Source organism: Argentina silus, assembly GCF_951799395.1.
Source record: "Argentina silus genome assembly, chromosome: 9".
Classification (NCBI taxonomy): Eukaryota; Metazoa; Chordata; class Actinopteri; order Argentiniformes; family Argentinidae; genus Argentina; species Argentina silus.
The window spans coordinates 21,886,871-21,896,957 of NC_139663.1; the positions used below are offsets into that span (position 1 = coordinate 21,886,871).

The window sequence follows — 10,087 nt, forward strand, 5'->3', positions numbered from 1 at the left end:
AGGAGAGAAGAGAGAAAGGGCGAGAGAGAAAGGAGGAATAGATGGTGAGAGGAGATAGAAGGAGAGAAAAGGAGAGAAAGGTCAGAAGGATAGAGGGAGAAGGACAGAAAGATGCTCATACCTCTTGGAGAAAGGAGAGAGAGAGAGAGAGAGAGAGAGAGAGAGAGAGAGAGAGAGAGAGAGAGTGAGAAGGGGGGGAGAAAGGGAGCGAAGGAGACAGAAGAAAAGAGGCTTGTACCTTCTGTGGAAAAGATACCGAAAGGAGAGAATACATGCAGGTGAGAAAAAGATGAAGAAATGTCTTTCTTGTACCTCATGATGAGGGGAGAAAGAAGGGCAGAAAAGGGGAGAAGAAGATAGAGCGAGGGAGGGGGGAGAGAGGGAGGGAGGGAGGGAGTGGGTGATGGAGGGGTGGGGGGTAGGGTGAGAGAGGAGAGAAGAAGATAGAGAGAGAGGGAGGGGGGAGAGAGGGAGGGAGGGAGGGAGTGGGTGATGGAGGGGTGGGGGGTAGGGTGAGAGAGGAGAGAAGAAGATAGAGAGAGAGGGAGGGAAAGACAGACGCTTCTACTGTACCTCGTGTATGGTTGAGCTGACTGTCTTGTTGAGGACGGGTACAAAGCCCTCCAACAGAGAGTAGGCGTTGGGAGACAGGACCTGGTACAACCCCAGGCGCTTAGCTGCAGGGATGAGGAGGGATAAAGAGAGACAGGAGAGAGAGATCAAGAGAGAGAGGAGAGAGAGATCAAGAGAGAGAGGAGAGAGAGATCAAGAGAGAGAGGAGAGAGAGATCATATCAGTGCTTCAATCCGGTCCTTGAAGTCTCGAAGATGGAAGGTAGAGCTTCTCATTAGAAGTATTTTTTTTTACCTCCTCTACTTCAAAATGTTTTCTCCTATTTTGTGCCTCATGGTCACAACACTGGTTTCCAGTTTCTCCCGAGAGCTTAATTGAAGTACTGGCGAGTACTTGGCTCGAAATCTATCTATCCAAAATCTTTATCCAAAAAAAGTAAGGTAGGAAGAGAGTTGACTGCAGCCAGAGAAGACTAGATTTGAGCAAAATGTTTGACTAATAAAGTTTTTGCTCTGAGTCTATTTTTGTCATGGCCAAGGGCTTTTGGAATCAATACTTGGTTGCTGCAGTTACCTTTCAAGCCGTGGTTCCTGAGCCAATCAGAGGAGGAGGTGGGCTGGACCCCTGAGGGCTTGATGCAGAGGGGAGCGTCGTGATTGGGCGGTTTGGGGATGGAGGGAGAGAGGGCCAGACTGTCTACTTCTGTGGAAATCTGGAGCGGGTACAGAAAAGCGAGTGACGATAAAACATCCATGCTTTACATTTAGGATTACGTTGCGTTTTATTCCTCTTAACATAAAATCCTATTAATCTGTTATTAGTCATCTGTTATTTAGCATTCTCAGGGCTCAGACTGTTTCATTTTGTCACGTTTCAAGTTGATTTGGATTAAAGTGCCTTTTACGCCGTGTCACAACACGTTTTACAGAAGGACAGGAACATTCACGGCCGCTGGACTCCGAGGTCTCCGTCAGCCCACCTCGTCAGGTGAGGATCACGGTGGGGGACAATTCCTTTTCAATTCCATCACTTCAGGAAGTGTTTTGAAACGCCAAGTCGCCAAAGCTTTTTTATTTTCAATGGAGAGTAGAATTTAAAAACACACACAGATGAGTTGCTGTTTTTGAGACTACTGGAACATACAGTATACCTAGATACTGATTTGTTCCATGTATTGAAAAGTGGCCTTGGGTGGTCCAGTGGTCTAGCACCATGGCCTGGGGTGGTCCAGTGGTCCAGTGGTCTAGCACCATGGCCTGGGGTGGTCCAGTGGTCCAGTGGTCCAGCACCACGGCCTACAGTGCACACATATGCCCGTGTCAGCATGGGTTAGAATCCGGCCCCTGCCCTGCTGACATACCCTCTCCTCCTTACTTCCTGTCTTTCTCCACTGTCTCGACCCAATGACAAAAATACAAGAGTAGGACTGCCCCGTTTGAAGATGAACGCCCCTTTTTTCAACTTCGGGATTTGATGGAATTGAAACTGAATTAGCCCCAAACTCTGGTCACAACCAAAGAAGCTGTTGTCACCTGTTCATCCAGCAGGGTGACGGTCGCGACCCCCAGTCGACCCAGCAGGGTGAGGGTCGCGTCCCCCAGTCGGCCCAGACGTAGAGCCTCGGTGAGCCTCAGCAGCTCTCTGGAGGCTTTGATCTCCCTCCACAGGAGCTCCACATCTGTACTGCTGTCCACTACACCCTGAGACACGCACGCACACACACACACACACACACACACACACACACACACACACACACACACACACACACACACACACACACACACTCACACACACACACACACACACACACACACACACACGCATGAACATATGGCACACAATACTGGACGCACGCACAATTACAATTACCTTGCATGCACGCACACAGAAAGACAGACAGACAAACAGAGACGCGCACACACACACACACACACACACACACACACACACACACACACACACACGCACACATTCACACACACACACAAACACACGCAAACTCCATCTTTGAGAAGTCTTATGGAGCGTGAAGTTTGAAAAAGAGAGAGCTCTTCTGACTAAAGCAGCATATGTACAGCGATGCTCCACAGCAGTCACAGAAAGACACGCACACACACACACACACACACACACACACAAGCCCGCGCACACACACACACACACACACACACAAGCCCGCGCACACACACACACACACACACACACGCCCGCGCACACACACACACGCGCGCGCAAACTCCGACTCTCAAAAGTCTTATGGAGCGTGAAGTTTGAAGCAGAGTAGAGGAGCACATGTGCAGCTCCACTCCACGGCGGTGTTTCTGCCGGCCTACCAGAGAGGCAGAGCAGACGTGGTGTCGTCCTCCGGTCACCTCCGCCAGTCCCTTCACCGCGGCCTGTTCACGGTCACACGGTCACAGACACGGTCAGTCAGTCAGAGCAACATGCTAAACATCTCTATTTACCTCCAGACGACAACCGTGTTTGGTGTTTGGGTTTGGCTCACCACGGCAACGGGGCTGACGCTGCGATAGGCCACCGCGTGGACCGACGACGCCCTCCCCAGCATGCACTGCTCCACGTAATCAAGGAGCGCATCTGATGTTTGGTCAGGGCTAGAGGGGGGAGGGGGGGGGAGGAGGGGAGAGGGGGGAGGAGGAGGGGAGATGAGGAGGGAGATAAGAGGAGAGGCAGAGAGGAGGAGGGGAGAAAGGAGAGGGAGGGAGGGAGGAGGAGAGAGGTAGAAAGGAGGAAGAGAGAGGAAGAGAGGTGTCATTAAATAACAAATATCAGGATTCAGTGGCAGCATCATGTTAAGGGATATAAGCTGAATGCAAAGGATGGGAAAAAGTTACATCGACAATATGAATCACCAGGTCATCACCACATATACATACACATGAATAAATACAGCAATGTATTGATTTTAAGTCCACTGGTTCACCTGGAGCTCAGGACTATGACCAGGGAGTGGAGCTGAGTGCAGCCCGGGCCCAGGCCTCTCTTCAGGGCTTGGAGGAGGTTACAGCCTCCTGACGGCCTCAGCTGACTCACCCAGCCACGAGCCTCCTGCAACCTGGGGAGACATTTATAAAAGACATCTTAAATATCCCTTTTTTATGCCTTGCTTTTAGTTCAGGGTGCTTTCAGTCTTTAAAGTCTTTTTTTTTAATGTTCTTTTAACTCATTGTTTTTATAATTGCATGGGAACTACTTTTATTGTTGACCATGGATGAGTCTCTACAGCTCCCTACGGTCCTCACCTTCTTTTTGCTTTTACTGTTTGAACACCCATGGCTACAGTTTAATACTTTTATAATCCTCTTATGTTTTTGTCTCATTTTTCTCTCTGTTTATATATATATATACACACTCACCAAACACTTTATTAGGAACACCTGTACACCTTCTCATGGTGGAGGTGGTGTAATGGTGTGGGGAATGTTTTCTTGGCACACTTTGGGCCCGTTAATACCAATCAATCATCGCTTGAATGCCACAGCCTTTTTGAGTATTGTTGCTGACCATGTGCATCCCTTCATGGCCACAATTTACCCATCTTCTAATGGCTATTTCCAGCATGATAATGCACCATGTCACAAAGCAAAAGTTGTCTCAAACTGGTTTCATGAACATGACAATGAGTTCAGTGTTCTTCAGTGGCCTTCCCAGTCACCGGATCTGAATCCAATAGAACACGTTTGGGTTGTGGTAGAACAAGAGATTCACAGCTTGAAAGTGCACCTGAAAAATCTGCAGGAATTGCGTGATGCAAACATGTCATCATGGACCAGAATCTCAAAGGAATGTTTCCAACATCTTGTGGAATCAATGCCACAAAGAGTCAAGCCATAGAGAGACAGGTGAGACTATAGAGAGACAGGTAAGGCCATAGAGAGACAGGTAAGGCCATAGAGAGACAGGTAAGGCCATAGAGAGACAGGTAAGGCCATAGAGAGACAGGTGAGGCTACAGGGGTCAGGTGAGGCTACAGGGGTCAGGTGAGGCCATAGAGAGACAGGTGAGGCTACAGGGGTCAGGTGAGGCTACAGGGGTCAGGTGAGGCCATAGAGAGACAGGTGAGGCTACAGGGGTCAGGTAAGGCCATAGAGAGACAGGTGAGACTACAGGGGTCAGGTGAGGCCATAGAGAGACAGGTGAGGCCATAGAGAGACAGGTGAGGCCATAGAGAGACAGGTGAGACTATAGAGAGACAGGTGAGACCATAGAGAGACAGGTGAGACCATAGAGAGACAGGTGAGGCTACAGGGGTCAGGTGAGGCCATAGAGAGACAGGTGAGACCATAGAGAGACAGGTGAGACTATAGAGAGACAGGTGAGACCATAGAGAGACAGGTGAGGCTACAGGGGTCAGGTGAGGCCATAGAGAGACAGGTGAGGCCATAGAGAGACAGGTGAGGCCATAGAGAGACAGGTGAGGCCATAGAGAGACAGGTGAGGCCATAGAGAGACAGTCTAACTGCAGGGTGTTGTCAGGCTAAGAGACATTCTGTCGGCTTTAATACGTCGTCAACAGAGATCCTTTTAGTCTGGATACAGAGATGCATACAACATAGCGTGGAGCATGATAAATAATTTAGCTTAGCCTGGGGCTAGCCTTTATTGTACATTCACACAGTACCCTCACACTTCCAGAAAAGCTCCCCCGGGCTATAAGGTTCAAGCATGGACAAGATATCCAAAACCTTCATAACAGACTACTCATAACAGACTACTCATAACAGACTACTCATAAAAGACTACTCATAAAAGACTACTCATAAAAGACTACTCATAAAAGACTACTCATAACAGACTACTCATAACAGACTACTCATAACAGACTACTGGAACACGAGCAGGAGTATTAGTAGTCTACCTTGGAGTACTTGGGCAAGTGTTATTTTAATTCACTTTGAGGGTGACTCTTCAGGGATCTAATGAAATCAAATACAAGGGAAGAATCTGAGCTTTTAAATGATGTATTACATCTCTGGAGACTCAGGGGGGACAACGATCCCCAAACTCAACCCTAGATCAGGATGTTGACCTGGGGGCCCTGTTTGGGGCTAGCATGGTGGTGGTCCTCTAGACCACCTCTGTAATGACTCATCTTTGCCTTTTTCTTCTAGTAAATGGTGCTCTATCATCGTTATCTGTGACTGGTAGTGGAAATCGACAGCATTCAGCTGGTGATTTTTCAGACTAATGACTAATGGAAGTTTTGTAATGATGTTGGAGACTGAATGATCATTAGCATCAATCAAACAGTCCCACTGATGTGTGATTTACACCCACAGACACGGTAACTGGTCCCCAGTATGAGAAACAGAGACGGTGTAACTCTGTTTTGTATTCCTTGGACGGCAGACAGAGGAGGGCCTATTCTCACTGAGCACTGCACAGTAGCCCTCACTCTCCGCTGTGTGTTTTACTGTGTGTGTGTGTGTGTGTGTGTGTGTGTGTGTGTGTGTGTGTGTGTGTGTGTGTCTACTCTGTGTGTGTGTGTGTGTGTCTACTCTGTGTGTGTGTGTGTGTGTGTGTGTGTGTGTCTACTCTGTGTGTGTGTGTGTGTGTGTGTGTGTGTGTGTGTGTGTGTGTGTGTGTGTGTGTGTGTGTGTGTCTTCTCTGTGTGTACCCCCCCCTCTCCGAGCGCAGGCACAGACTGTTCTCACATGTACGGTACCCACGCGATCCCAAATGACTCATCTAAAAAAACACAAGAGGCACATTAAAATAGACATTAATACCCTAATAAAAACAAACGAGGGAGAGAGCAGAAATAAACACGGGGTCCGCCGCGCCGCGCCGGCCTCGGGCCGTGAGACTGCAGCCTCGGAGGCCTCCCCTCTCCTCCCCAGCCCCACACGGCTAGAACAACATTCAACCCCCGCTGACTTCAACACGGAGCTTGAGATAAAGTGACTCAACAGTTCTTAAGAATACCAAAGCAACGGTTTATGGATAATAGGGGCTTTCATCCTACCAAAACACTTGAGGGACACGTGTCAGCTAGAATATCCCCCCCAAGATAAATAAGACGAAATTCTAGAGCTGTTTTTGCGGTCAGACAGGGCTCGGGCGAACTCTGTCAACCTGGCGTCGTTTTAAAGCTCTTTGATGTGTTGATGAAAAAAAAATCATTGTCATCGTTTTCTCATTAAGACCAAGTCGTTGTTTTTCCATGACGGTTTCTCCACGTGACCTTTGACCCCAGTTTGACCTTTTCGACGGTGGCCCTGTGGCTGTCTCTCACCTGAAGGGGTTGACGTCTCTGGGGCCGTCCCATAGACTGCTGCTCTCCGTGCCGAATGACATCAGGAACAGCTGCCTCTTGGAGCTGAGCTGTTCCTCCAGCAGAGACTGAGAGGGATCAGGAAGTTCACACACACGTTAAACACACACACAGACACACACACACACACACACACACACATTAAACACACACACACACACACGTTAAACACACACACACACACACAGACACACACACGTTTAACACACATACACACACGTTAAACACACACACAGACACAGACACAGACACACACACACACACACACACACACACACACACACACACACACACGTTAAACACACACACAGGTTCTTACCAAGAGGTTCCTCTGTAGCCCTGCCAGTCTCTCCTCTGTGCAGTTAGCATCAGAGGTGTCAACAAGGAGTCCCACTCTGGACCCCTCCACCTGGCCAAACACCTGCCACACACACACACACCGTACACACACCGTACACACACCGTACACACACTCTCAACAAATCGCCAACAAGCTGATCATAAAACCTTTACTGTGGTAATACGTTACGTTACTCTTGTTTATTTCTCAGAGTTAGGCCTATCTAAATACATTTAATTGTATTCATGTATCCTTTCTTTAATCATTATTTATTCAATCTTTTTCAGAAGAGTCGGACGTGTTTATTTCTGTGTTGTGGTGTCAGTGTGGTGCTACGGTAGGGACACGGTATCTCCTGTACCTTCATGCTCCCCTGGTTAAGCCACCTTATCCTGCTGTGGTACAGCTCCATAGCCCTGTAGACAGGACAAACAACAACACACCTTATCCTGCTGTGGTACAGCTCAACAGCCCTGTAGACAGGACAAACAACAACACACCTTATCCTGCTGTGGTACAGCTCAATAGCCCTGTAGACAGGACAAACAACAACACACCTATCAGCAGAATGGGAGTTGATGCAGTCAGAGTGGTAGGCACTGGTACAGCTGTGTGTGTGTGTGTGTGTGTGTGTGTGTGTGTGTGTGTGTGTGTGTGTGTGTGTGTCTGTGTGTGTGTGTCTGTGTGTGTGTTTAACGTGTGTGTGTGTGTGTGTGTGTGTGTGTGTGTGTGTGTCTGTGTGTGTGTTTAACGTGTGTGTGTGAGTTTGCGGTTGTGCACATGTGTGTATGTGTGTGTGTGTGTGGTTGTGCCCATGTGTGTGTGTGTGTGTGTGTGTGGTTGCGCCCATGTGTGCGTGTGTATGTGCGTGTGTGTGTGTGTGTGTGTGTGCGTGCGTGCGTGCATGCCTGCGTGTGTGTGTGTGCGGGACAACACATGTGTGTGTGTGTGTGTGTGTGTGTGTGTGTGTGTGTGTGTGTGTGACAGCACATGCTGTGTGTGTGTGGGTGTGTGTGCACGCTTATATTGTGTGTGTGACAGAACATGTCTGTGTGTTTATCCATGTGTGGAAGCAGTCAGCCCTGGCCTGTGTAAATATGCACTTAGCGCGAGCACTTAGGACTCACTGTGAGACGCGGAAGTCAAACTCTGTGACTGCTGCAGCATTGATCTCCAGCTGTCGGTGAAGGCCTCCGTCCTCCCCAGCTCTGCACACAACATAGGGAGGGGTCAGGGGTCAGGGGTCAGGGGGTCAGGGGGTCAGGGGTCAGGGCCAGGTGGTGACACACCGTTTTCACTCATTAATATTATCCTACTCGACCTGACGGTGCCACTTGTAAACAAATGACCCCTTATTACTTTGATCTGAGCAGATCCACACACAACTTCAAGGTGTCACCTATCAAATGGCACCCTGCTTTTGCATCTGATCATCATATTTCTAATGTTATCAACAATTTGTTTTGGGTCTGGTTTTTAGTCAAATCGGGCATTCAGCATAAGAGGTTAAGCATCATGGAGCCTTCATAAACCCTTTATAGATGTTCAGCAAGTGTAGGTTATACAACATCAAAGGGTGTCACTACAGGTCCGTAGATCTGACGCTTCATCAATGTGGTTTAACTGTAATGTACAGAATACAGAAAACAGAATACAGAAAACAGCAGAATACAGAATACAGCAATTTGTGGTAATTTGTTAAGAGTGGGATCTACTGGACTAGTTACTAATTAACATTTCCATAAACCATATTGTGTTACACACACACACACACACACACGCACACACACACACACACACACACACACACACACACACACACACACACACACACACACACACACACACACTCACATGGTCTTGGTGCTTCCCTGTGAGAAGAGTCGAGACAGGGAGAGGCCAGAGCTTTGGAGACTGTGGGTCTGGAGCCAATCAGAGGAACTGTTCCACTCCTCCTGACCCCGTGACCTCTGCAGCCTCTGGGTTTCAGACAGCACAGACAAGAATGTAAACATCACAGAGATTCATATATACGGAAATACAGGCTGGAATATAGACAGTGACCATAAAATCTCTAACTCACATCGTCATCAGATATGAGTAATGGAAACACTAGGACTGTATATACTGTGTGTGTGTGTGTGTGTGTGTGTGTGTGTGTGTGTGTGTGCGTTTGTGAGAGAGCCCGCGTGCGCGTCTGTGTGTATGTGTGTGTGCGTGTGATAGAAATGAAATGTGTCAAATACAACCTTGTTAAAGACTCTAAACTTAAAGACTCTAAAAGTCTTGTAAACAAGAACGTTGCAGTGACAGAAAACACACAGCGAACCAGACTAAAAACTATCCGATGACAACATGCGCCACAAACTCATTAGGCAACAGACTACTCTGACTAAGAGCTAAGAGACACAGACCGCAAACACAGAAAACACACAACCCAGATTCACCCCGTTGCACTGATGGTTTGGCATCTGAATGAAGCATTAAACAAACAAGACAAACATAACAACAGTTAATTCAGTCCTACTGTTCTGTGAGGAACAATAAAGATAGTTTAGCTTTTTGTTTGATGACAGTAAAAGAGTTTTCATCTTGTTATGGTCTGTGGTGTCTTCTCTGTGTCCTAATGATGTTATCTAAAGTACACAGCTCATGTGACGGATGCCAGAGGTGAGTTTCCATGCAACCCTAAATGGGACAATGACGTTTTGTAACTTGAATAGATTGAACCACCTCACCAGTAAGTCTTGTGTGTGGTTAACATGGGTGACCAGGAGACTGTCGTCCGTCTGAGCAGCAGGCCTGGACACGGACGGCTCTGCCCAGGGAGGGCTCCCATCATGGAGGTTTCTTAACGGAGTAGAGGCTGGTTCCAT

General features: G+C 48.0%; 1 protein-coding gene across 1 annotated transcript in view; it reads right to left on the minus strand.

Moving 5' to 3' along the window:
* vwa3a (von Willebrand factor A domain containing 3A) overlaps positions 1–10,087 on the minus strand; it is a gene marked incomplete at its 5' end in the record, with an annotated part of 27,319 nt that extends 17,232 nt beyond the window's left edge. The window contains 13 exons of the mRNA XM_083677424.1: positions 574–677; positions 1,147–1,285; positions 2,106–2,273; positions 2,910–2,972; positions 3,083–3,191; positions 3,521–3,652; positions 6,833–6,939; positions 7,191–7,292; positions 7,573–7,627; positions 7,712–7,741; positions 8,339–8,419; positions 9,066–9,181; positions 9,950–10,087. Coding sequence (XP_083533550.1) covers positions 574–677; positions 1,147–1,285; positions 2,106–2,273; positions 2,910–2,972; positions 3,083–3,191; positions 3,521–3,652; positions 6,833–6,939; positions 7,191–7,292; positions 7,573–7,627; positions 7,712–7,741; positions 8,339–8,419; positions 9,066–9,181; positions 9,950–10,087 — 1,344 coding nt within the window. The remainder of the gene's footprint in view (positions 1–573; positions 678–1,146; positions 1,286–2,105; positions 2,274–2,909; positions 2,973–3,082; positions 3,192–3,520; positions 3,653–6,832; positions 6,940–7,190; positions 7,293–7,572; positions 7,628–7,711; positions 7,742–8,338; positions 8,420–9,065; positions 9,182–9,949) is intronic.